Source organism: Neomonachus schauinslandi, chromosome 9 (genome assembly GCF_002201575.2).
Source record: "Neomonachus schauinslandi chromosome 9, ASM220157v2, whole genome shotgun sequence".
Lineage (NCBI taxonomy): Eukaryota > Metazoa > Chordata > Mammalia > Carnivora > Phocidae > Neomonachus > Neomonachus schauinslandi.
In genome coordinates this window covers 12357900-12385009 of record NC_058411.1, presented here as the reverse complement: position 1 = coordinate 12385009, position 27110 = coordinate 12357900, and the positions used below count along the sequence as shown (strand labels likewise).

Genomic DNA, 27110 nt, shown 5'->3' with positions numbered 1-27110 from the left:
CCAGCTCTCCATCCTTGACTGCACCACAAGTTTCAGGGATTTTGACAGATAACCAAGGAAGGCTCTCCCATTTCCTCCTCAAAACAGAGCCTGTAGATGAGCAGAAATCCCTGAGGGGATTAGGGCTAGGGTAGGAAAACCTGCACCTGATGAATGGCTGGAGGCTCAGTGTGGACAAGTTTGAGAGTTCAAAACTCCAGGGGGCCCCAGTCACAGGGGGACCCCACACTTTTATGACTTCTACCCCATTAGCTCTACTCAGTCCACACTACAGATATCAGAGAAAAGTCCCCTTGTGCTTTAGGGGGTAGAGGGAAGAAACTATTTTGAAATATATCAGAGCACCCATCCTTTTTTTTTTTAAGATTTAATTTATTTATTTGAGAGAGAGAGAGAGAGAGAGAGAGAGAGCACAAGTGGGGGGAGGGGCAGAGGGAGAAGCAGACTCCCCACTGAGCAGGGACCCCCCCCCCCACCCCGTGCAGGGCTTGATCCCAGGACCCTGAGATCATGACCTGAGCCGAAAGCAGCAGCTCAACCCACTGAACCACTCAGGTGCCCCCAAGAGCACTCCATTCTTTTTTTTTTTAATTTTTATTGTTATGTTAATCACCATACATTACATCATTAGTTTTTGATGTAGTGTTCCATGATTCATTGTTTGTGCATAACACCCAGAAGAGCACTCCATTCTTAACAAGGCCTGCCCTCAGGAGAAACCGTTTTACCAGAGCCTAACCTACCTGGGGAAGGGAAATACCCAAAAATAGTCAACATGCACCAACAGATGATAATATAAGCAGAGACATGGAAAATCTAAGGAAAAAATGAAGAGATGTCAGAAAGCAAAAACACTGCAACAGAAATGAAGAATGCCTTTAATGGGCCCATTAGCAGCCTGGACACAGCTGAGAAAAATCACCTCTGACCTTGAAGGTATGACAATAGGAACTTCCAAAACTAGAAAGCTAAGAGAAAAAGGCTGGATGAAACAGAATAGAATATCCAAGAATTGTTACGTGTAATGGGAATATCAGAAGGAGAAGAAAGACAGAAAGGAAGAGAAGCAATATTTAAAGCAATAATGACTGAGATTCTCCCCCTAGATTAATGTCAGAAACCACACCATAGATCCAGGAAGCTCAAAGAGCACCAAGCAGGATAAATGAAGAGCAAAGGTAGGAATTACATCCAACTTCTCCTCAGAAATCACACAAGCCAGTAGAGTGGCATGCAATATTTTTTTTTCTTTCTTTTCTTCTTCTTTTTTTTTTATTCATGAGAGACAGAGCAAGAGAGAAAGGCAGAGGGAGAAGCAGGCTCCCAAGGAGCAGGGAGCCCGATGGGGGACTCAATCCCAGGACCCTGAGATCATGACCTGAGCCGAAGGCAGACGCTCAACCATCTGAGCCACCCAGGCGCCCCGCAATATTTAAAGTGTTGACAGAAAAAAACCACCAACCTAGAATTCCGTGCACTGTGAAATTATCCTTCAAAAGTGAAAGAGAAAGAAAGAATTTCTCAAACAGGGTATTTGTTGCTAATAGACCTGCCTTGCAGGAAACATTAAAAGAAATTATTTAGGGAGAAGGAAAATTGCGTAAGTTAGAAACTCAGATCTACACCAAGAAGGGCATTGGAGAATAAATAAATGAAGGTAAAATAATTTTTATTTTTCTTGTTCTGAGTTGATCTAACAGATAACACTTTGTTCAAAATAATAATAGCAATGACTCTTCAGTTATGCTCATGTATATAAGTGAAGTGGATGACAGCAATCATACAAGGGATAGGAGGGAAGAATGAGGAATATTTTGTCTAAGGTGTTTGCCCTAACTGTGAAATGGTTGTTTGAACGTGAACTTGGATTTGTTGTAAATGTATGTTGCAAACTCTAGGGCAACCACTAAAAAGAATTTTTTTTTAAAGAGGTATTATTGATATGCTAAGAAATGAGAGAAAATAAAATCCTATAAAGGGCTCAATTAAAACCACAACAGGCAGAAAAATGGTGGAAGACAAAAATGGGGGGGGGCGGAAAGAGCTAGGGCAACAAACAGAAAACAGTAAAAATGTGGCAGATATTAATACAGCCATATCACTAATCACCTTAAATGTCAGTTGTCTAAATACCCCAATTAAGAGGCAGAGATGGTTCAGAATGGATAAAAAAAACAAGGCCCAGCTATAGTTGTCCGTAAGAAACCCACTTTAAATATAAAGAAACACATAGATTAAAAGTGGATGGATGGAGAAAAATATACCAGGCTAACAGTAACCAAAAGAAAGCATACATTGCTATATTAATCTCAGACAGAGCAGACTTCAGAGAAGGGAAAGTTATCAGGGTCAAAGGGGGCATTCCATAACGTAAAGAGGTCAATACTCCAAGAAGATATAACAATTCTTTTTGTTTGTTTGTTTTTGAAGACATAACAATTCTTTTTTTCAAGTTTTATTTAAGTAATCTCTACACCCAGTGTGGGACTTGAACTCACAACCGCAAGGTCAAGAGTCACATGCTTTTCTGACTGAGCCAGCCAGGTGCCCCAAAGACATAACAATTTTTTTAAAGTTTTTATTTATTCATTTATTTTTAGAGGGAGAGAGTGTGTGAGCATGAGCAAGGGGAGGGGCAGAAGGGGAAGGAGAGAATCCCAAGCAGACTCTGCGGGGCTCAATCCCATGACCCCAAGACCACCACCCGAGTGAAAACCAAGAGTTGGACACCCAACCAACTGAGCCACCCAGGCTCCCCAAGACATAAAATTCTTCATGTGTATGCTCCTAAAAAGGAGTGTCAAATATGTGAGGCAAAAACTGGTAGAAGTACAGGAGAGATGGGTATATCCACTCTAATATCTATGGAGACTTTAATAGCGCTCTATCGGAAAGGGACAGATCCAGTAGGCAGAAAATTAGTAAGGACTTAGTTGAAATCAGCAACACCACCAACTAACTGGAAATAATTGAGGGGCACCTGGGTGGCTCAGTGGGTTAAGCATCTGACTCTTGATTTCGGCTCAGGTGATGATGTCAGGGTCATGAGATCGAGCCCCGTGTCGGGCTCCATGCTGGGTGTGAAGTCTGCTTAAGATTCTCTCTCCCTCTCCCTCTGCCTGTCCCCCACAACCCCCTCCCCTGGCTCGCCTGGTCCTCACCTGCCTCATTCTGATATACGCCTTGTATTTATGTGCCACACACCTTTGTACTCAATGTATGTTTGCATTTTTTTCCTGCCTGAAATGCCCCCCTCTCCACCCTTCCTCTGGCAAATCCTGCCCAGCCTACAAGGCCCGTATGAAATGATATCTTTTCTGTGAATTTTTCCCAAAACAGGCAGAATGAGTGGCCCCTCCTGAGTGCTCCCATCATCCTCTGTGAGCACCTCCCTCCCGCCCTGAGCGTTGGCTGTGCACACAGGCCCTCTCTCCCCTGCGTCGGAGTTCCTCTTCCTTTTTTAGCTCTGACACTTAGAGTCTAGCAGGTCCTTAATCAATCCTTCTTCAGTTGAATGGAGAACTCAGGCAGGTTTCAGAGAAAAGCCAGTGAGGTCATCCCCAGACTGGGGAATAGGCACCTTGGGGCTGGCTGACTTAGGAGCGTTCTGCAAGCAAGGAAGAGGCGATGCCGCACAGTCAGCTAGCTCCTCGGAGGACCGGCTTCCACGCAGCAAGATGGATCCAGGTCCGCCACGCCGAGAGTTTCTTAATTCGGAAGCTCTGCAAAGGCTTCCTAGGGGTAGAGCCTAATCTTCTTCTCTCTCTCTCTCTTTTTTTTTTAGATTTTATTTATTTATTTGACAGAGAGAGACACAGCGAGAGAGGGAACACAAGCAGGGGGAGTGGGAGAGGGAGAAGCAGGCTTCCTGCTGAGCAGGGACCTTGGGATCATGACCTGAGACGAAAGCAGACACTCAACGACTGAGCAATCCAGGCGCCCCTAAATCTCTGACGGTTAGTAACAGTACGTAACCCAGTTGGTTTAGAGCAGTGACTCAACCTTTAACTTGAATCAGCATCACCTGGAGAGCTTATGTGCTCCCTGTCTTCCCTGCTGAGTTTCTGATGAAGTAGGTCTGCGCTGGGGCCCAAGAATCTGTTTCTCACAAGTTCTCTGGTGCCATGGGTGCCACTGACCTTGGGGCCATTCTTTGAGATGAGTTCTGCTGCTTAGAGGCAGGGTGATGGACCCCATCACCTTTCCACTTCTATGATAGAATCTTTTTTTGTTCTAGGTGTTTCTAACTGGGGAGGCTATGCCTTGGCCTGTGCACTGTACATCCTAAACTCATGTGAGGTCCACCGACGTTACCTAAGGAAGGCAGTTGGGCCCTCCAGAGCACCTGGGGAACAGAACTGGACTCAGGCCCTTCCATCTGTTGCCAAGGTAACACACCTAGCCGGCCATACCCTACGTGAGGCCTGTTCCAGGCTATAAGCTGAGGGTTCCTGGCTATAAACCGAGGGTTCCAGGTTATAAACCGAGGGTTCCTGGCTATAAACCGAGGGTTCCAGGTTATAAACCGAGGGTTCCTGGCTATAAACCGAGGGTTCCAGGCTATAAGCTGAGGGTTCCAGGCTATAAGCTGAGGGTTCCTGGCTATAAACCGAGGGTTCCAGGCTATAAGCTGAGGGTTCCAGGCTATAAACTGAGGGTTCCTGGCTATAAGCCGAGGGTTCCAGGCTATAAACTGAGGGTTCCTGGCTATAAACCAAGGGTTCCAGGCTATAAACCGAGGGTTCCAGGCTATAAGCTGAGGGTTCTAGGCTATAAGCTGAGGGTTCCTGGCTATAAGCCGAGGGTTCCTGGCTATAAGCCGAGGGTTCCAGGCTATAAGCTGAGGGTTCCAGGCTGTAAACCAAGGGCCAGCACCACACGCTGCCTGTCAGCAGCCAGAAGCAGAGCCTGCCTCTGTAGGGGAGCAGACTTTGCCACCACACAATGTGGCTCTTTGGCATGTGGATTATTTTAGGCTGATTATTTTTAAAAAACAGAAGGACTCAATGACTCTGCCATCGCCTCTTTGGGCCTCAGTTCCCATGGCCCCACCCACTGACACTGATTCCAGACTCAAACCCACCTCCTCATCCCCTGCTCCTCCCAGAGCCTGGAGCACCTTCTGGCGGAATTGTCCAGAGTAATTTGGATGGTGGGAAATTGGCGCCAAAGCCCTGATTTTATGTTGAAATCCCAGGCCTGAAGTGACTTCCCCGGTGAGCTGCAGCTTCACCTGAGCTTCCCCTTCACCTTAGAGCAGGCGGGAGGCTGACAGGGCTGCAAAGCCTGAGAATCAGTGGAGGGAGCTGGGGTGTGCAGCCTGGAGTGGGGGAAACTGGGGGGCCTGAGGCCTCACACCTGAATGGCGTCCTGGGGGAGGAGACAGACCACGGCCTTGGCCGCCTGAGAGACAAAAGCTGGCCGAAGGGCAGAGGTCACAAGAGCAGACTACGGTTCACCGATTCACCGAAAGGAAGAGCTTGCCTTCTGCAGAGCTGCCCAACCCTGCGAGGAGGAAGCCTCTGACAGGGGCGCAGTCAGGGTTGGGGGAGGGGTTCCCGTGCTAGGTCAGGCTGGGCCACCGACCCCACGGCCACTCCTAACCAGTCCAGAACAGTCTCCTGCAACTTCCAGCCTCATTTTCCCAGTCTGGTCCCCCAGAGGTCTAGACTGCTCAACGCAAGGCCAGGAACCGGCTCTTTTGTGTCTGCTTTTCCAGCAACCAGCAGAGGGAAACAGGGTGCTTGGTAAGTTCTTGTCGAATGAATGAATAAATGAACACACGGATAGATGGATGGATGCAGTGCCTTGTTAGGGCAGCAGTTCTCCAACTTCAGAATCACCTCAGGGGCATCTTAAACCACAGAGTTGCAAAGCCGACCCCAGGCTTCCTGACTCACTTGGCCTGAGGTGGGCTGGACAAGCAGCATCTCTGACACGTTCTGGCCGACCACACTCGGAGACCCTGGATTAGAGGGTTGGTCTGGGGAGATAGGAATGCAGTCTGAGGGCAGGAAGGTTCCTGAGCGTTGAGCGTGGACATAGCAGCTTGGATGGGGGGAGTGGTTTGATGAGTCCCCAGGCAGCCAGTGGCTGAGGCCCAGAGCCCCTCACTTCTGAGAAGCAGGTGCATCTTCTGAGAAGCGGGTGCATCCAGAGCCCTGTCTCTCCCTCTGTTTCTCTGTCTCTTTCTGCCTCCTGCCACCCTGTTTCTCTCCAACACCTCTCTGGATTGATGTTGTGCCCACTTTACAGATGAGGGAGCTGGGAGTCCAACAGGGGAGGTGGCTTGCCCAACACACCCTTAGCTAAGGGGTGGCATTGGGACCTGAGCCTGGGTCTCTGACTCCATTCTCTGGGCTCTTCCCATGACTCAGAAGTTTCCCGGTTCCTGGTAATGCCAGGGTGCCACGTTTGGGGGGGAGCGGAGGACTAGAGCAGCTGAAGTGACATTTTCAGGGGAAATGGTCTGCCCCAGTGGGGCCCAGAGGGCCTTGGGTGCTTTCTTTGCATTTCCTGGATCTGAACTGGAAAAAAAGCCTCAGGGGGCTGCCTCACACGTGATTCCTGATTCACGCAGACACCAAAGAATGAACCCAGCCAGAGAAATTCATAGAACCCAAACACTTACCCTCCAGGGATGGAAAATTCTCCTTTCGGGTTTCCACACAGTCCTTCATAAATACATTAATGATGTATCACCCTTGTAAGGAAAATAAAAGGGAACTTTATCAAAGCAAAAGTATAAGCCCATTTGTGTTGAGCCACTCCTCCGGGCCAGACCGGCCCTGCTCTGGGAGACAATGAGGGGTCAGACCCAGCCCCTGGGTAGGGAACTCGGGATCCCCTGAGGGTGCATGGAAGATGGAAGGATGGAAGTGTGCAGGGCAAGCTGCTGTGGGGACAGAGAACAGGCCCTTAGCTCACTCCGAGGGCTCAAGAAAGGCTGCCTAGAGGAGAGGGTACTGTGCTGGGCCTTGGAAGGTGAGTAGGCTATAAGTAACCAGGTAAGAAAGGGTGGGAAGGGCCTCCATGCAGCAAGACCCACAAAGCAAAGGTGCAGGCATGTGAAGAAATGCAGTGTGCAGGAGAAAGAACTGGAATCATCATACTAGGGCTCTGTAGGTCACTCCCTAGGCATCCCCAAGTCATCGAGAAGTGCTGAGCAGAGCTGTGGCCTGAGCGGACGGTGCAGCTTGATTGGCTGGGGGGTAAGGAATGCTCCTCATCTCTGCTCTGTGAGTTGCTTGTAATGGGGCCTCCCGTATTCAGGGGTCTGATCTGATCGTGGCTGTAGCAGTGTGTGAGCACCATGCGGAGGATCCCAGGGGAGGCGGCCGCCACCATCTAGGGCACACCCTGCCCGCTCTGGGCTTTTGCCGTGCCCGGGAGGTCTATCTGAGGGCATTCCTCAGACCTTGTCAGGGGCTACGAGCTGATTGATGACACCTTATGGGAGGGACTAAGGATGGGTGGATGGACGGATGGACGGATGGACGGACGGACAGATGGATAACGCAGAGAGGCAGGAACATGGCTTCATCCTGGGCTCCTGTTCTCTTCCAGCACTCCCATCCCACTCCACTTCTCTTTCTAGCTTTTAAACACTGAGTTACATAGAATAAAGACACGCACAAACAGTAGATGAATCTTTACACATGTACACATCCATGCAGCCAGTGCCGAGGTCATGACACAGAACAGTTCTGACTTCCCAGAAGGCCGCTTTCTCCCGCCCCACTTCGAAGAGCACCATCACCCACCCATGAACATCAGCCTGCCAGGCTCCCCGTGTGAGCCCCAGCGACTACCCTCACGCTCAGCCTCCAAGCCCAGAAGTCATCTGGGCCTCTTTCCCTGCTCACAATGCACTGGGCCCCAAGCCCTGTCCTCTCTGTCTCACTTCAGGCTTCTGTCCCTCCTGTCATGCCACACTGTCTCCGCCTGGCCTGGGGTCACGGCCTCCAGGTGCTCTGCCTCCAGCTCAGTTCTCCTCTCCTTCTGTCACCTCCTCTACTTGGTGGGGTCTCTTGGAAGATGCTGTGGTGGTTCAGTGATTCCTGGAAATTTGCAGGCAGTCCCTGTTGGCGCAGCTGTTCCTCATGGCTCTTCTAGAGGCTGAGTGCCAGCCCGTCCCTAAGCTGCTGATGGATCACATGCACCCTGGCTCCCCAAGGTCCTCCCTAGGGCCCAGAAGGATGGGAATGGTGCCAGCAGGCAGTGTGCTGGGAGGAAACGCTCCCTCCCTCCACTCCCGGGTCCCAGAAGCAGCACCCCCCCATAAAGAGAGGATATGACCCAATGGAGAGAGAAATGGAAGAATAAAACCCAAACAAAGGGCAGGAAATGTCATTCTGGGCTGGGCAGCCTCTGGGAAGGGGCTGGTGGACAAAGAGATGCCAGGAAATGCACTTTGGGTGCAGACTCTCAGGCCAGCCTTGAGTAGAGGCAGTTCCCATGTGACCTTTGCCAGCACGTTCTCCATTGTTTGGACAAGTTTTCAGTGAGGGCTCCTCCTAGCCCCTGGCTTGGCTCATTCCAGCTCTTTGGTCACCTGTGGTCCTAGCTGCCCCTCCTCCAGAAAGTCTTTCCTGAGCCACTCTAATAAATGGGGTGGGATGCCCCTGCTCTGTGCTGTGATCCCCACATGCCTGCCTGATCACTCATCTAGACCGTGAAGCCCCCAGGGCAGGGACCGCGTCCCATTCACCACTGTATCCCTGGTTCAGGGCCTGGCACGTAGCAGGTGCTCAAGAAAACTTTGATGGGGGATGGGATGAATGAGCAGGTGCCTGGGGAGGAAGGTGAGAGCCCTTCTCAGACCCATCCTAACCTTCCTGTTGTAGAGCCCTTGGCCTCCTCCACCCATTCCCCCTCCTCTGCTGGTGGAGTAGGAGGGAGAGGATGTGCAGGACTTCTGCCCCTCGGGCACCATCCTCTCTCCTTGTGTTTTCACCTTCCTCAGGGGGAATCAGAACTTTTCAACCAGAGAGAGGCGCATGATGGGCAAGTAGACAAGTAGTTCTTTGGGACCTTACTTTTGAAGGGAAGAGAGGGAGCGAATCAAATCACTTAAAAAAAAAAAATCAGCAAGTATGTCAAAGGAAAAAAGCCCTGGGCGAGAGGCCAGGGGACCCAATGCTGCCAATAATAACTTACCTGATTTCATGAGCGCCTACTGTGTGTCAAGGGCCACACTAGGTGCTTTATTTGCATTATCTCATTTAATCCTTACAACAACCCACTCAGGAGACATTATTACTATTAGTATCATCAACATCCCCATTATGCAGATGAGGACACTGAGGCACAGAGAGGTTAAAACACCTGCCAGGAAAGACCTACATCAGATCTGTCTGATCCCAAAACCTGCCTGCTGGGCCCAGGATCAGGCAGCATTTTGTGCAGGGCTCTGCTCCCTCCGAGCCTCCCACACCCACACTGGAGGAGAGGACACCTGCAGCAGGAGATGGGACATGGCCCACACTGGCAGATGACCGGAGCTGAGCAGGGGCTAGGTTGCAGGAAGTAGCCCACACTGTACCCGCAGAAGTGAATCTTCCGGGTTTTTTGAACAAGCATTAAATTCAGTTTTCCATCAAAACCACATTTAGTTACATGACCATAATTCCCAGAAGAAACACCCCAAACTGCTTGAAGTTGCTGCTTCTGAGGAGTGGGTCTGGGGCAGATGGGGCGTGATGTAGGCCACCTATTCTTTTTTTTTTTAAAGATTTTATTTATTTATTTGAGAGAGAGAGAATGAGAGACAGAGAGCATGAGAGGGAGGAGGGTCAGAGGGAGAAGCAGACTCCCCGCCGAGCAGGGAGCCCGATGCGGGACTCGATCCCAGGGCTCCAGGATCATGACCTGAGCCGAAGGCAGTCGCTTAACCAACTGAGCCACCCAGGCGCCCTTTTTTTTTCTTTTTTTAATTAAAGATTTTATTTATTTGTCAGAGAGCACAAGCAGGGGACAGCGGCAGGCAGAGGAAGAAGCAGACTCCCCGCCGAGCAGGGAGCCCGACGCGGGACTCGATCCCGGGACTCCACGATCATGACCTAAGCCGAAGGCAGTTGCTCACCCAACTGAGCCACCCAGGCGCCCCTAGGCCACCTATTCTTCATGATGAGTCTCCCATGGCATTTGTATGGATACGCGAAATTTTATTTTTAAGAAAGAGACCATGCCGAGTCAAACACTCTTCCTCCGCTTATAAATGTATGCATCTCTTTCTTTTTCCTCCCCCTCCACCCCTTCTGTTTCTGTTCTCATTTTTTTTTTCCAGGAAGAAAAGATGTTGGGCATCCTGGTGCGGCACAAAGTTCGGAGTGGAGTCTCGGGCGTCGTGGGCATGGAGGTGGACGGGCTGCCCTTCCGTGGCACCCACGCCCAGATGGTCCAGAAGCTGGTGGATGTTGCCATAGTGTGCGTGTGACTGTGCCTGTGGACCGCATACCAGATGGCCGTGCCTGGACCTCGGGAGGAGCTCCCCGAGGGCCCCCGGCTTCTTTCCATGAAGGCTATGCACATAAACACTGGCCCTGGGTGAGCCCCGCCTGGGACCCTGCAGGACCACTGCCTGGGACGGCACCGTGCGGATGATACGGACCGAGGAGAATGGTTCTTTGGGGTTTTTTCTTTTCTTCCTAAGTGCTTAGAGGCTTTGATTTCAACCCTCCTCCTCCTGGTTCCTTCAGGGCACCCACGTGGTGAGAGTCGTCTGACCAACTGTGCGTGGGGACACCCGCAAAAATATTCCTTGCCAGGCAGACAGAAGAGCACGCACGACCAGGGCCGTGAATAATCCCCCAGGCTAACTAAGAACTAGTAAAATGTACAAATCCGTAGTGTCTATTTACGAAGCTCTGGGACTTTACCACCAGCACCAAAATATTTATACCTCTGAAATGCTTTCTTTTTCAAACAACGTTTTGTTTGCGTGGGCCTTCAAACCTTACGTTTATCACCATCACCTTCTGTGAGGCCCCCACCTCTCTTCACTCCCACAGGTCCTGACACCCCCCACCCCTAGGAGCCTGACACTTCGCCCACTCGCTCCCCCTATGCTCAGCCCCAGCCCAGAGCCGGAGGCTTTGGCTTCCCCACGCAGGAGGGCAGGCACGCTCCTGGAGCTTGGGGGAAGGGGTCGGGATGGTGTTGGGCTCAGGTGGCTCACAGGATCCTTCTGGACAACAGTAGTCAGCTCGCCCACATCTCCTTCACAATCTTCCACTGCACATTTCCCAACAAAATTAGAAGCAGAGTCATTGACCACATCCCATTACACTCCTGTATCGAACGAGGATGGTATCTTGTGCTAGTTCACGGCTGATGCCTGACTCATCCAGATGGAAGAGTCCGGCTTCCCAGCTGCAGCCCCAGATGCTTATTGGGCCTGCTTCATTTTATTTCCTTAAACATGTCTACTTCAGTTCTTTAAGGGACGTTAGTTGTAAAGCGTGGAACACCTGCTACTCTAAATTGCTCAACAGTAGAAGTTAGAGCCGAAGTATATAGAGTAAGCAATCAGGGATTCACTTCCAGTGCTCCCCACGCCGCAGCATGGCCAAGCCCCTGGCCGGAAGCAGCCGGGGTGGGGACCGTCCTGACCTCCCCTTGTCATTGTGTCCGGGAGTCCCCACCTACAGGTCTGTGCTTCGGCTGGCGTGGGCTCAGGGCTGATGTGCTCATTGTGATGAGCTCACGCTCCCTCCATCTGCAGCTTCTCACAGCTCACCGAGTCCCTCCAGGCCCCAAGCTTCACACCCCCCCCCCCCCGCCCCACGGAGGGCCCGGGATCCTCCAGTGACAGTTTTGGTCCCTGACATGCGACTGCAGAGCTCCATGTCCTGCAGGGTCTCGAGAGCATCCCCTGGCATTTTTGAAGTCTCGATGCCTAGGGAAGAGAAAACATCATGTCGGTAAAGCTGCCATCACTCTTCTGATTCATATTTTGGGGGAAGACACTAATGGGCTTTGGGTTTTGCAATAGTAATAACAGAGTTCTGTTCCGGCATGGAGCAGTTTAAGGCAGGACTGTGTAATAGGTTATCTGCACTGTGGCCAGAAGTTTATGGGGAGATGATGAAGTTGTTTGGGAAAGAGGCCGAGACCCGGGTGGAGCCCAGAGAAGGCTGAGAGTGAGGGTCCTCACTCTGGAGTGAGGCACCCAAAGGCCCCTCTGCAGGGAGAAATGGTCGAAGGTGCAAGAGAGAGCCAGGAGTAGATCCCTCAGCAGGGTCCAGCCCAGGGACCACTGGAGCTCTGAGCTCCAGGATCCGGTTTTCTTGTGTTTCTATTCTGCAGTAAGATTCCTGGTCAAGCCTTTAGTAAAGTTTTGCTCAAGTTCGTCCTCGTCTTATCTGTGTTTTGATAAAAAGCCTGTGTCCACGTCTGGGGTAGCACGGTGAGCATGGCTCTGGCCTGGAGAAGCCAGTTACAGTGGGACAAGAGTGTCCTATAGGGAATGGCGGGGCGGCCCAGGGAAGAGATGGGCTGGGCCACCAGCAGGATGGATTTGTGGGGCAGGTGAACATCTCTGGGCATTTCCAGGAATGTTAGGAGGGCTCCTGGCAAGCTGGGTCTGAGGTGCTCTTTGGGTGTTCAAGGGCAGGCTGGAGACGTTGGGCACACCAAGGAGCACAAGCCCTGTAGACCCTGCAGGAAGTGGGACTCAAAGGCAAGCCAGCCAGCTAATAGGGTTCCTTAGCCCCCTGCTGTCCTCTGGTCAAAGGCCGTCCCATTGCTCATCTGGGCAAGACATTCCTCTGAATTCATTTCCTGCCCCTCTTTGAGCAGGCCCTGTTGACGGCCAGCCCCAACCCTGGAATGACTCATGCTGGTTAGTAGCAAATTGGTGTCATTAGCAGTATTTGTTCAGAAACTGGACCATCGTTTGGGGGGGGGGGGGGGAGAGGATATAGCTGGGATAATTCAATGGAGAGAAAATTGGATATCATGACCTCTATGGTACATTCCAGCACTGCTATCTAATGTCTAATCTAGCAGTGTCCTGATAGTTGTTGAATTAAAGCAGATGGAACTGAAATCCTACCATTTCTCCTGGTCATTGGGTACCATTGTGACTTCAGGGTGATTGCCGTCAAAGGCCATTGTCTTGCTAGATGAGTTCCAGGCATGGAGGCTATGGGATCACCAGCTTCAAGAAGCAGGTTTTTCAGAAAAGCACTGAACCAAGCAGACCACCTTCTGGCTCTTTTGGTTATACCATTCAGAGGAAAGCAGCAGATGGGGATGTATTCTGTGCTGAAAATTTCTCCCACTCTTGTCTGGCCAACCCACAGGCCAGTGTATATAAACAGGAAGATGAGCCCTCATCTTGCTAAGCAACACTGGTGAATAAGAAAGGAATCTAATGACTCTGTCACCTTCTGTCCAAACCAGATGGGCCTTTTCCTCCATCCATTCTCTCAGGAGAGAAAGGAGTCTTAATCCCCAATGATGTCCTCACTTAGTCTGTTTGGAAGAAGGATCAATTCTTGCAGAATCCTTCAGGACTCCAGGAATCTGACCCAGAGAAGGATTAAGTAACCAAAACCAAATTTACATTTTAATATGATGCAGTTGATCTTGAGCAATAAATATGTAGCCTGTCACTGCTGAGAAGATGCTAAAACCTAAAAGGGCTGGCCAACAAATGTGAGCCTCCCCAAACAAAGCCCAAGCAGTGAGGAGAGCCCCAAGAGATGACTCCAACAGGTCTTTCTACTTTGGCAATCTTCGCTAATGAGGAGGGTGGTCGGCCTGATCAAGCCTTTCCTCACTGTGGGGAAGAAACCCTGGAGGGTAGAAGGGATCATGTTGTCCAAGGACAGTGATATTCTCCAAATCACAGGGCTGAACTCTGTCCTCAAAAGGGAGGGGGCCAAATTAAGTCCCAGAGTGGATTTGCAACAATGTGCTAAAGAGTTGAAGATACTTTGTGAACCTCAAGAGGAGGGAGAGAAGACCCAACTTCACTTGAAGGCTCCATCCTTTTTGGTCACTGCTAGGTGACCAAGGGCAAATACCCTAATTTCTCTGAGTTTTCTCTAAGAAAGCTAATCCTGGAACTTCCTGACTCTGCTGGGTATTTCAAGAGCCCTCTAGATCCCCGTGGTGTTGAAAGATCCTCCTTCCCCATAAGGACTGCAGCACACTCCAGCTGTGGCTGGCTACTTTGCTTTATTTGCAGACTCAAGTTTGCTACATAAATCCATTGCACAGTCCAACACACACATACTTGGCATAAAAGAGAAGACAATACAAAAATACAACTCTTGATAGTAAAAGGAACCGCCCTCCGCTCATCCCAGTCCATCCCAGTGGGAATGCCCATGTTTAAGGTCAAAATAGGGGGAAATTTGGGATGAGGAGGCATGGAGGCCTCAACCAGTGCCATCGCCCCAGTAAGATTCTGGGCTGGGACTGGGCAGACTTTTCTTGGCAGTGTGGCCATTTCTGCCACCTTCAGATCCGGTCACTTCCTCCTTCAGGAAGGGGAAGAGAGGCACCCCAGGTTATGGGAGGCCCTCCATAAGGAGCTAGCCTAGGGCTACCCAGTCAAAGCCAAAGCCACTTCCAACCTGAGGTATCAGAGACTCAGGATAAATCTGCCTCTTAGAGAAGGACGGGAGGAGAGGGGAAGAGAGATTGAAATATTTTCCTTGGCCCTCCTTTTAGTAGGTTCCAGAAATGTTCTGTGGATGCCAGCTTGTATCTCCCCATCCCTGGTCCCTCTCAAGGCTTGAGTCCACCTAGCCCCTTGGGTGTGGGGAGCTTGAATCCAGAACTCTGAGGGAAGTCAGAGCTGGCCCCAGCCCGCCGACCAGGAAATCTGAAGGGCTAGCATTTCTGCAAAGGTGGCCAGATCCTTGGAGCAGCAAGAAGTTCTTCTGGTCCTTGGTTGTGTTCACCAGGGTGGAGGCTCAACATGGTTGGGCACAAAGTTGTAGGAGAGATGAGACCCATACCGAGGCTTCTGGGACAGAAGATGATGGCAGAGAGGTGGCCGTCAGTACGCTGGGCTACCTGTGGCCCCTGGGGCCCACTATCACTCTCCACGTGGAGACGTGGGACATCTGGCAAAGGAGCAGTGCCGGAGAAGAAAGGGGGCAGGACGAGCCCGGGGGCCCCCTCCTCTCCTTGTCCTAGGGGCTATCTAAACCGTTGTGGAGCTTAACCCCAGGCCTTTGGGCTGAGAGATGCTAGAGAACGTGTCTCTGTTTTGCTTTGTTGTATCTGAGAACACGGAGAGCATGTCATGCTCCTGAGACTGCTAGACGCTCCACAGGGTGTGTGGCAGGGGACAAAGGCGGGAACTGGGGTGGGGGTGGGGCAACACCGCCAGCACTCACATAACCCCAGCCTCAGTGTCTTGGCACAGAGCTCTCATGGAGACCCTGGCATTTTAACGCACACACACACGCACGCACACAAGCCCTGGCTTCCGTGCCCAGTGCTTCTGGGCAGATGGAAACAGAAAACTAATTAGGGGGACTCTGTGTGTTGGGAACTCCATCCTGACACAGAGCTTTCAGTACTGCCTGTTCGAAAGGACACAGACATGGCCCCAGGGAGCCCCGGGGAGCCCTGGGATTTGTCCTCTATCAGTCCCGGGGCTTGGGGAATCCGCTCAACTCTCCCTCTGAATGTGAGACATGCCTGGAGCTGGGGTCTCTCCTCCCCTGTCACTCCCTTCACTGTCCCCGACCATGCACCTCTTCTCCCCGTCCGACCTCCTCCTGGCAGGTCCTCTTCCCACGAACGGGTGGGTCCCGAGCGTTAATGATGACCATACAGCTTCATGTGTCGTGTCCCCAGGAGGCACTTCCCCATAAGGAGAGGTGTCCTCCGTGACAATGGCACTGGAAGGTCCTGGCACGTGTGCCCCCAGGTGCCCCACCCTCGCCTCCCCCCAGTCCCTATCCTCCATGTCCTCACACTCTGCACCACACCCCCCCGCCCCGCCCCGGCAGCTTCTCTTCGAGAACCCCGTGGAGGTGACAACTGGCCGTCTTCCCCTTGCCAGAAGCCCCGCCCGCACCAGACAACACCCAGGAACCGACGGGGCTCATCCCCGCCGGCCCGGCAAGCTGGCGCGGGCTCCCCGGGACCAGAGAGGTCCTGCCGCGCGGGCCGCAGCCCATGGTTCCCTGGGGCAGAAGGAGGCACCTGCCCGTGGCGGAGCGGCGAGCTCGGGCCTCCCCCGGCCCCCCACGGCGAGACCCCCGGCTAGGCCACGCCGCCCGCGGGCGACCCCCCGGCTCCGGGCGAGTTCGGGGTCTGGAAGGTCGAGTGGAGCCTGGTCAACAGCTCGGGCTCATCGCCCTTCCCCGAGGCCTGGGCGGCGCCCAGCGGGTAGGCCTCCCGGGCGCGGCCGGGGCCCGCGCAGCTGAGGAAGGCCAGGCAGGCCCCCCGGAGGCGGCCCAGGTCCCGGTGCGTGGACTCGCTGACGAAGCAGTACAGCACGGGGTCGGCCACGCAGTTGAAGCTGGTGAGGAGCAGGGAGAAGTGGTAGGCGTTGAAGACGGCCTTGGCGAACTGGCAGCTGGCCTCCCAGAGGCTGCGCACGAGCAGCAGAGCGTGGTAGGGCAGGAAGCAGGCCAGGAAGATGACCACGGTGCTGAGCACCAGCCGCTGGATCTGGTCCTTGCGGCTCTTTTGGGTGCCGTGGCTGCGGCACACAGCCCGCAGGATGCCCCGGTAGGAGGCCAGCAGCAGGCAGAGGGGGAAGAGGAAGCCCACGAGGAAGCGGTAGTAGTTGATGCCCCGCTGCCATGGCTCCAGGGGGTAGTGCTCGAAGCAGACGCGGTGCCGGTCCTCGTCCTCCACCACCTCCTTGTGCATGAGGAAGTAGACGCTGCTCAGCAGCTCCTTGGCCCAGATGAGCGCGCTGACGCCCACGGCCGCCTTGAGCGTGCGGAACTGGTGGAAGCGGAAGGGGTGGGCCACGGCCAGGTAGCGGTCGATGGAGATGCAGCAGAGGAAGCCCACGCTGATGTAGATGTTCTCGTAGAGGAGGATGCCGCACACCTGGCAGGACAGGTCCCCGTGCGACCAGTGGTCGTGCTGCAGCACGTACTGCAGCCAGAAGGGCAGCGAGCAGATGTAGAAGAGGTCGGCCAAGGTCAGGTTGCACAGGTACACGCCCAGCTCGTTCCGGGCCTTGATCTGCAGGTAGCCGAAGTAGAGGGACAGGCAGTTGGCCGGGAAGCCCACCACCAGCACCACGACGTAGACCACCGGGGCCAGAGTCTGGTGGATGGTGTGGTCAATGGCGCACAGCGAGCTGTTCTCCGCAGTGACGTTCCCCATCTTTGGGCCTCAGGGCGCTGGGCGCCTCGCCCCTCACCGGCTCAGGGACCGGGCCGGTCTCTCTACAGCCATCTTGTTCGCCGGCTGTGGCTCAAGCTGTATCAAAAGCTGGGCCTCCTCGGTGGTGGGTAAGCCCCTGAAAGGTAAAGGCAGGAAGGGCTTAGGATGATAGCAGCTAACGTTTATGTAGCCCTGCTGGGTGTCAGGTACCGTTCTAAGCGCCTCACTCAATGGAGAAGACTGGACCAACTTCAACTCAACTCGACTATCTAGTTGGCTACCTTGGTCACGCACCAAGACACTCAATGGTGGTTTGTGCCTCCCTATCCCCGCTCCCTGGCTTCCTATGCCTTATTTATTTTCCTGGTCTCTCAGGGCAGCAAGGAAGGCTAGGAGCTCTCGTGAGCACAGACTCATCCCAAGCCCCACTCTCCAAGGGCCGCTCAAGGTAAAGACCAATTCCAACCCGCACACAACAGCAAGGGCTCCGGCCCCTCTCCCTACGACAGCACTGTGCATCATTCACAGTTTTCCTACTTGCTCCCAAGAATGTACCAGGTCAGTTAGCCCTGAGGCCACAGCCCCTTCTGGGGGCCTTTCCAGACAGCCCGGAAGGGGCCCAACCTTGCCTCGTCCTATTGTGCTCTGGTGAGGAACAAAGAGCATGCTTCCCACGGGGCACTGCCTGGATTCCTGGGTGCTCATCAGGAGGTGCTACCTCACCCCCTCTCCGTGGAATCGAGGACCCAGCGCAGGGAACAACACAAGGAACCAACAGAAATGAGTGCCAGGCCAGGGTCAGCCGCTTACAGGCTGTGCGAGTGATTTCCCGTCTCTGAGTGTCAGTGTCCTCATCCGTAATGTGGGCACAGAAACACCTGTCCTCGGGTCAGCATCAGGGCCACGTAAAATGACGGATGCCAAAATCCACGGCATTGTTTCACCAGAGGCAAAGAGGCAGAGCAAAATATGGCAAGTCTTAACATTGGTGGAAAGCTCATATTGTTGAGAATTTAACAACAACAACAAAATGCTACTTCTATGTGTACAAATACATTTGAACAAGAGAGAACAAAGATTTCTCTTGTGAGCCCACTTTATAAATTAATATATCAAAATGAAAAGCCTGAGCTACTCTACTGATTGAACGCTTCTGGCCCCACTGAAAAATCTCACTGTTTCTAAATCAGGACTTGTAATTTTTTGTTTGTGTAAGAATCATCCTCCCAGAGAGCCTCGTTAGCCACTTTTTTCCCCTGACCACCCCCTTTCTGTGAAATTTTAATACCCCAAATATATTGCACATCTGTTTGTGTACTGTGGCCCTTGGAAGGGTGACAAATCATTGTAATAGCTAAGGTTTTTTTTTCACCCCACCCAAGAACCAATTTCACCCCCCGCCTCGAGCAGGTACAGTCCATAGGGTTGCAAATTCTGAATGAGTGAGGAGGTTTGAATTAAGCTGTTTTGAAGTATCAGCAGATCCACCCTGCCCCTTGCATTGTCTCTCCACCATAGTCATGCTGTGACTCAGGGACCCAGAAGGGAGACCCCTCAGAGTATGCCGGGCAGCCACCTCACCACCTGCTGACCACGGCCCCTCCCTCCGCCGCCTCACCCCTGCAGCTCTGTTGTGGCTCTTGCCTGGCCCCGTGGCCCCTGGAGCCAGGGCTCAGCCTGGAAGCGGGTGCAGCGTGCAGGGAAGGGGCTCAGAGACACCCAGCCCAGCAGTTCCAGTCCTGGGGTGCAGGGAGGGTAAACTTGAGAGATGCCCCTGCAACCCCCTGCTCAATCTTGTAAAAAAGTAAGTATGGGCATTCTTCCTGGGAAAGTACCCTGTAGCTTTCATAAGGGTCTCTAGACGGGCAAGAGATGGTTCTACCAAAGCTACCCTCCTCACATGGTTCCCTCCCCCACCCCAGCTCCCCCATTCGTCCCCCGCCAATGACCCACATGGAAGCCACAGCCCTCTTTCTAGAGTATAACCAGGTCCTCTTCTTCCTTGCTTAAAAGCCACTGAGATGGCTTCTTATCACACCTACAGTAAAACCCAAACTCCTGATAGGACCTACAAGGCCCAGCGTGATCTGGCCCCGCCCAGCTCCCTCGGCCTCGCCCACCACCACCATGCGTTAGCCATAAAACCCAGCTGTCTGCGGCTCAGGCCTCGGCTGCATAAGCCGTTGTCTCTCGGGAGAGCTGTCCCCTGCACACACACACGCGCACACACACACACACACCCCCCGCAACCTCCACCTCCACAGCAGGGCTGGCTCCTTTTCTGCAAGATCTCAGCTGACCACCCCACATAAGTAGCCCCCTCCCCAGCCACCCTCACACCTCCTGCTTGACTACTCCTCAGAGCCCCCAGCAGCATCCGAGATTGCTCTTGTCGGTTAACTTGACTGTGGCTGCTGATCTGTCTCCTCCACGGGGATGTGAATTCCAAGAGGCCAGAGGCCAGGTGCACCTTGAACTGTGCCTGGCACTTCAGAGGCTCTCATAAACACTTCTGGAAGGAATAAGTGAATGCCACCGCCCCATTTCACAGGGGGGGAAACCAAGGTCCCCCGAAGCCGGACTGAGGAAGGAAGCCTGGGTCTCCCTGCTGCATGTCCCACCTCCCTGCCTCCTGACAGCCATCCCCAGCTGAGGCTCGCTCCCAAACTCTCAGTCTCCAGAAGATGAGGATGCCCGGTCGGGCTCAGCTCTCCATCCTACACAAGCCTGGAATCTCAGTGATGGTGGTGGAGGGGAGTGCTTCTTGGTGTTTTTAATGGTGGTTACATATATATATAACATACAATTTACCATAGAAAGCATTTTAAAATGTACAGTTGGTTAGTCACACTGTCATGCAACCAGCACCACCATCTGTCTCCAGAACTTTTTCATCGTCCCAAACTGAAACTCTGTCCCCATGAAACACTAACTGAGCCCCCCATCCCCCTCTGTCCCCCACCCCAGGCCCTGGCACCCACCATTCTACTCTCTGTTCCTGTGAATGTGACTATTCTAGGGCCCTCGTCTAAGAGAAATCGTTCAGGGTTTGTCTTTTGGTGACTGGCTTATTTCACTTAGCAAAATGTCCCCGAGATTCATTCATGCTGTAGCATATTGCAGAATTGCCTTCCTTTTTAAGGCTGAATAATATTCTATTGTATGTATTTACTATATTTGGTTTTTCCATTCATTTGTCAGTGAACACTTGTTTCTGCCCTACCCGTTGGCTTTTGGGAATAATGCTGCTATGAACACGGATGTACGGTTATCTATTCGCGTCCCTGCTTTCAGCTCTTCTGGGTAGATACCCAGAAGTGGAATTACTGGATCAGATGGTAGTTCTATTTTTAATTTTTTGAGGAACTGCCACTCTGTTTTCCACAGCAGCTGCACCATTTTACATGCCCACCAGTGGTGCACAAGGGCATTTTCTTGTTTTTTGGTTTTTGGGTTTTTTTGCTTTTTGTGTGTTTTGGTTCTGCTTATATGTTTTGATGGTGAGAAGAAGGGGAAAGGGGCAGCTGAGGCCTGTGACCCTGAAACTCTGCCCAGTGTGTCAAACTGTGGCTCCGTTCACCTTCCTCTTGCCAGCCCCCCTATCCCCGAATCCCAAGCCCACACCAGCGGGGCCAGACGGTTCGGCTGGCTTCCATATGAGAAGCGGACAGCAGTCCAGGGCCCCGAGCCGTCCCCAGGAGCACTCACCCAGGGCGAATGAAGCCATAGCGAAAAACACGTGCTGTCAGGTCTTAGGAATTCACTGAGAGTCACCAGGCTGAAGCCTATTGTTTACTGGCCGTGAGTGTGTATCTGTGTGGGGGGCAGGGGTGTGGGGGACGGGGCAGTGCTGGGGCAACAGCGTGTCCCTTCCTCTTTCCTAGGCCAACAATAATCGAAATTTGGCAACCAGAGTCAAAAATACTCAAGCCTGCAGGGCAAAGAAGAGACATTTACTATGTTTAGATTAAAGCACTTCCTACGTTCCCTTGTAGAAAAAGGGTGTTTTAAGAGCCGTGGTTTTCAATTTAGGTGCATTAGAGTGCTCTGGAAGATTTGTTTAAAACAGATTATTGAGCCTCACCTTCAGTGTTTCTAAGTCAGTGGGTCTGAGGTGGGGCTTGGGAATGTCCAGCGTGTTCCTAAGGTGATGTTGGTGCAGCTGACCCACGAAGCACACTCCTGTGTAGCCAGGCGCTCAAACGTCTGGAACGTCTGGGATTTGGCTCCTGATAAGTGGCAGGATAAGCACCCAGATAACACGAGTTCCCAACCTGGGGAGCAGAGGTGGCTGGAAGGGAAATTTAGGACCCAGCAGGACCTCGTGGGCAGAACCAGGATACAGCCCATGCAAGGTCAATAGCCTGATTCAATCTCTCGACAAACAGTGACTGGATCTGTCGGGGTACTTACACCTCGTATTTGCAAAATCTTTTACAGTTTGCAGAGCATTTCATATCTGCTCTCCCCCATCTTTACAAAGGCCCATTTCCCCCATTTGAGGGATGAGGCAACTGAGGCCCAGAGAGATGGAGTGGCTTGCCCAAGAGTCCAGTTCCTCTGCATTTCTCCCACCCTCAGGGAACCTCCAATCTCATAGGCATAAATTACTTTTACGGGGGGCAGTGTATGGTGGTGCTGTGAGCATCCCTCACACTCACATTTAATGTTGGTTTGTTCTTTTCACACCACACACATCCTCTGGGGGACAGCATCCCTCTCTGGTTTCAACCCCATCTGCACTGTATGACTCCTAGACCTCCCACCAGGTGGACGGTGGACAAAACCAGCGTCCCGCTGCCTCACCGGACATGGTCAGTCAGGCCCACCCCACTTCCCTCATTTCTGCATGAATCTGCTCTTGGAAGGGTCATCTCTACCTGCCCAGTTAAAGGGCCTTCAGCTTCTTTCCTCATCTTCATCCAAAGCATCCAGTTAATTACCCAGTTCTACCATTTCCAGCTCCTAAATATTTCGCACATCAGTCTGTTCCTCTTCAGTTTCCTCATCAGTGCTCTAGACTGGCTTGGTCAAGGCTTCATCCCCAGAATCAGTGCAATGGCTTCCTATTGGATTTCTTGGCTCCATCTTACCACCCTTAAGGCCATCCTCTAAAATGCAAATCTAACATAATCATTCCTACTTCAAATCCTTCAATGGCCCTCCAATCTTTCATCCATCCATCCATCCATTCATTTATCCATTCACACAACAGATACTTATTGAGTATCTATTGTATGGAAGCCACTGCGCTAGACACTGTCACTTAGTGTAACTCAAGGTGCATTTACTCTCATGGGACAGTGAAGAAGACAGGTGAAACCAGCTCCTAAAGAGAGCACAGGATTTTAAGGCAGTTCATAGGAGGTAACCTGACCCAGCCCAAAAAGCCTTCCTGAGCAGCAAGTTAGGCTAAGACAGAAGAAGGGGGAAGGGCTGCCCAAGCAGAGGGGAGTTTCTGTCTGTGGAAACAATGTGTGCAACAGGCCAACTATGAGAGATAATGGGCACTTTTGGGGAACTGAGAGTAGCCTGGCATGACAGGGTCTAGGTATGAGGAAGCATGGCCAGAGCGGAGACAAGAAGCTGTAGCAACTGACAACTAATGAGAAGGGAGATGGACAAATCTGAGTCAGGGGCAAATCTGAGATGTTCCTCAGTGCTTGGTCCTTGTAAGCTCTCAAAAATTACTTGGTAGATGGGTGGAGAGGTGGTGAGGCAGGTGGGTGGGTGGGTGGATGAATAAATGAATGCATGAAGGTAGATGGATAGATGAGTAAGTGAATGGGTAGAGAAATGGATGAATGGGTGACTGGATAGGTAGATGGGTTTGAGGCTGGGTGCTGGGACAGTGGGGATGTCATTAATAGAAACAGAAAAGTAAGAAGGAAGATTTACTCTAGCCTCCACTCCAGCAGCCGAGCATCTGCTCAAGCCTCCAGAGCTGGTCAGAGGCTCCAGCTTTTTCTCCTAGGTCTAATCCCAGCCAGCCTCCCCTACTGGTTCCTGAGGACACGTACCCCCAGATGGAAACTACACCCTGCCCAGGAGTGTCCTTTCTGTACCTGGTCTCCATAGGAAACTTGCTCCTCAAAAATCAAGGGACACAGTGGATGCAAAAGTGATCTGTAAATGGAAAAACGTAGACAGAGTGGCAGAACCAAGCCAAATCAGCGGAGAGCCCTCCACCTGCCAGGAATGTTTCCGTACATTCACTCTCTTTCAACACCACTCTTATCTGGGCTCACTTTACAGACGAAAAAACTGAGGCTTGGAGAGATGAACCAACCTGCTCAAGATTCCACAGTCACGATGTGGCAGGCCAGGTTTTGAAGTCAGATCGGCCCACACTTTCTTCTGCATCACCTTCTCTTTCTGTCCGTCATGATTATCACTGAGCAACCACCCTCTACCTCCAGGCTTCACTGAGCCCCAGTCCTCGGATGCCACCACGAGGGCCCCCAGGCTGAGTCCTGGGCTGGTCCCCTGCACCTGGCAGGTGCTCTACCAGGTCAACTGTTTCCTCAACCCCACTGAGGAAAACCCAAGGTGCGCCCAGTCCGTGGTTGCCCAAGGGGTGGGGATCGGGACAAAGAACAAACATGGGGAGCCCCTGCACCTACCTCAAACACTTCATCATCCAGCTAAGAAACCCAGAGACTACACAAAACAACCCAACACCTAAAAGCAAATCTTTACACAAATGTCCAACAGCACGGAGGTCTCCGAGGACTTTAACGACCATGAGAAACTAGCCCTCTTTGGGAGGAAGGAAGCGCCTCTTTGACGCAAGCTGAGAGTCTCCTGCACATTCCCAGCCAGAAGGCGGAGGTGCCTGATGCTGGCATTGAGCTGGTGCATAAACAGTGATCTAATCTTCGCGTCTCTTCCGTGTGCTGCACTCAGGCACGCACACAGACAGTTACTCATGGAGCCCCGAGCCCACGGAGCGGGGAGTTTCCTGCAGGCCCGCTTCCCTTCCCTTCAGCGGTCAAACCTCTGCATGCTCTCAGAGGCTGACATTTCCCTCTGGGACACAAGTAGAAATCAGGCTGCAGTCTGCCTTGGTCCCATCTGGCTCCCAACTATCCTCACTCCAGCACCAACAACAAGGAGACAATATCATTTCTAAAGCCCTTGCAACTGTTTCGAAGTTCAGTCCCATGGGGGAGCTGGGGGGGCCTCAGGGCTCAGGCTGTCCCTCTGAGGCAGCTGGGCTGGCACGGCTATCCCCTTTCACAGAACCTGAAGCCCAGAGAGCCTAAGCCAGTGGCTCAAGTTCATACAGTAAGTCAGGTGGATCTGAAACCAGAACCCGGCATCATGGCACGAATTTGCTGCCTTTTAAGCTCTTTCGACCACAAGCCACAGCAAGAACACACGACACTGTAACCAAGCACGCACAGACATTATACACATGCATGCATGCACAGTGAGAAACAAACTTCCCCAAAGCAATACTTACCCTAGGACTTGCACTCTGATCATTTCTACTTGGTTTTCAAAATGCAGCTTGTTAGCTACTAAATTGATTTCTTGACCCACTAATGAGTCACCATCCTCCGTTTGGAAGCAGCAGGACTGATCCCCCGCCTTGCTCAGCCTCCAGACCCCAGGAAGGTGATGACGGTCTCTGCCGCCAGGTGAGGAGCAGGCAGGGAGTGAGTGGCAGCAAAGGGGGAATCTGGGTCTTCTCTGACTGTCCACCTGGCTGAGCTGTGCCCTCAAACCTCAAACAGCCCGGGCTTCCTCCAGACGCTCTGCAGAGGCCTGGGGGAGGAGACTGGACCCACCTTGCCGGGCCTGGGGGACGCCCCAGGCAGGCCACCCTGCAGCCAGGACCCGCGCTTCCCCTCCGGAGATTTTCCACAGACCACACCTCCCAGCTCGGTCTAGAAAATCCCAGCAGGAGGCTGCCCATTCCTGAGCTGAGGCAGAATCATGTGAACTCCGATCTGGTATCAGGCTGGGCGGTTGCCGAGGAACACTCCCCAGCCAAGGATGAGAGTGGGGTGGGGGGACGGCTCCCTCCACACATCCTCCGAATGCTTGCCCCACACCCCAGGGGGGCAGGGAGAAACCTCACCAGGACTATTCAAGCCTGAGTTAGGGGCAGGGGGCCTGGGGAGTCAGGGGGGGCTGCGGGGGGAGCCGAGTGCACTAATTCTACCCATCAAACCACCCTGAGCACCTACAGAAGACCAGGAGAGGGGGTGCAGGAGGTTGAACCCCTGCCCCAGGGGTCCTTGCTTGAGCCATTCAGACAGGCCAGTGCTCCAGCAACTAGAATATACTGCGTACACCGACGGGCAAGGACAACGGGATAACAGGCAAGGAGTGGGGAGGACGGCTATTTCCATGCCCATCCCCGGGCTGTCACCCTTCGGCGGCTCACAAGTGACATCTGGGTCAGTGGGTCACACCTCACCTAAGAAAACACTTGGGGAGCTTATAAAAAAGAATGCCAATGGCCATGCCCTACCTCAGATGGATGAAATCATCCTTTCTGGAGGGGAGGTGCGAGCACCAGGGTTTTAAAGGTCTCTGGACAACTCCAGCGGGCAGCCAGGTGCAGCAGTGCTGATGGGGTGGAAGCATGTTGGGTCCTGTTTTGCGGACCAACAAAGCCAGGGCAACAGAGGAAGGTTCTGGGCTATGAATAAGGCAAACAGCAGTGTTTTAAAGTAGCCTGGCCCCGAGCGGGCAGCCAGCACTGGGCTCTGGCTTCATGGGGTCTTCTGTCTCTCAGGGGCATTTACTAAACTTCCTCAGTGCCACAGGACTGAAAGAAGCCCTGGAGGTTACCCAGCTCAGCCCCCTCAGTTTACAAATGGGGAAACTCAGGCACACAGAGGCCAAGGGTCTAGACCGGGGCCCCACAGCTAAGTGAGAGAGCGGAGATTCTCAGAACGTGCTGCTGACTGCAGGTGCCATGCTCTGTTGGCAGAGCCTCCTCCCTTTGACGTGATCACCTTGGAAGGGGCTCATAGGATGCGTTGCTGGAGCCAGAAAGCCATCGTCCACTGTGCTTGGGGGTCACTGAGAAAGTGCAGTCTCTCTGCCCCATTGGGTGATCTGTGGGACTCATCCTCTCCTGAGGATGAATCACTATTATAGTCTTTTGGGGGAACTATATTGGTAGGGGTGTCAGAAGAAAATCCCCTCCTGTGGGGTCTGGGCCCTTCAAGCAAAAGCTTCTATGTCAGCTGCTGCAAAAGTCTGCATCTCATGATGGAGCGGTAGTGCAGGTTTAGACCCAGATGTTTCTCCCGAGCCGCAGAAGTGTGGCTGGTCTTCCCTCATGTCACAGGAAGGAGCGGGTGGGTGAGGAGTGCACAGTCAACTTAGTAGTGAATGCCTGGCTACCTGGGGGACACACAGGCCAGAGGAAAGGCTCTCTCTACAGGCTGGCCCAGCCTAACAGGACATAGACCCGCAGACTGTCTATACCTGCGGAAACCACGGATGGTAGCGCATCCCCTCCCCCGCCCCAGAACCCTCCCCTCCCAGGAGCTGCCCCCAGGCTGCCCAGCCCCCTCTGCAGCAAATAGACACCATATCTCACCTGCAGTGGGGAATCTTCCTTTCTCCAGGGCCAGAGATCCCCTCTTCCTCCCCAGTGGGCCTTTGGGACTGCAGGTGGAGGGGTGATTCTTACTTTAGTTGAACTCAAATCAGCTGAGCCCACATCTTCTGAGACACCCACTCAGGAAGAGAAAAAGGTGCCAGGATTTTGTCCTTAACCTAAAACGGGGAAGAAGGACTAGAAACTGTGATGACACCAAGCATCG

The 27110-nt window shown here is 52.7% G+C and overlaps 2 protein-coding genes across 3 annotated transcripts in view; one reads left to right on the top strand and one right to left on the bottom strand.

The window, feature by feature from the left end:
* Positions 1 to 10461, top strand: part of DGLUCY (D-glutamate cyclase) — a 40124-nt gene extending 29663 nt beyond the window's left edge. Inside the window, 2 exon segments of the mRNA XM_021679917.1 lie at positions 4238 to 4389; positions 10289 to 10461. Of these exon segments, the coding sequence (XP_021535592.1) occupies positions 4238 to 4389; positions 10289 to 10438 (302 nt within the window). The 3' untranslated portion in view covers positions 10439 to 10461.
* Positions 10462 to 16131: 5670 nt separating this feature from the next.
* GPR68 (G protein-coupled receptor 68) lies at positions 16132 to 26905 on the bottom strand. 2 transcript variants are annotated; one of them, XM_021679635.1, is made up of 2 exons: positions 26885 to 26905; positions 16132 to 17455 (listed from the first exon to the last, which is right to left on the bottom strand). In XM_021679635.1, exon 2 carries the CDS (start codon positions 17317 to 17319, stop codon positions 16237 to 16239), a length of 1083 nt encoding a protein of 360 aa, XP_021535310.1. In that variant the 5' UTR covers positions 17320 to 17455; positions 26885 to 26905; the 3' UTR covers positions 16132 to 16236. The 2 variants fall into 2 exon arrangements, with proteins under 2 accessions (XP_021535310.1, XP_021535311.1); XM_021679636.1 differs by lacking the exon at positions 26885 to 26905 and adding an exon at positions 24785 to 24827.
* Between the last annotated feature and the right edge of the window lie 205 nt (positions 26906 to 27110).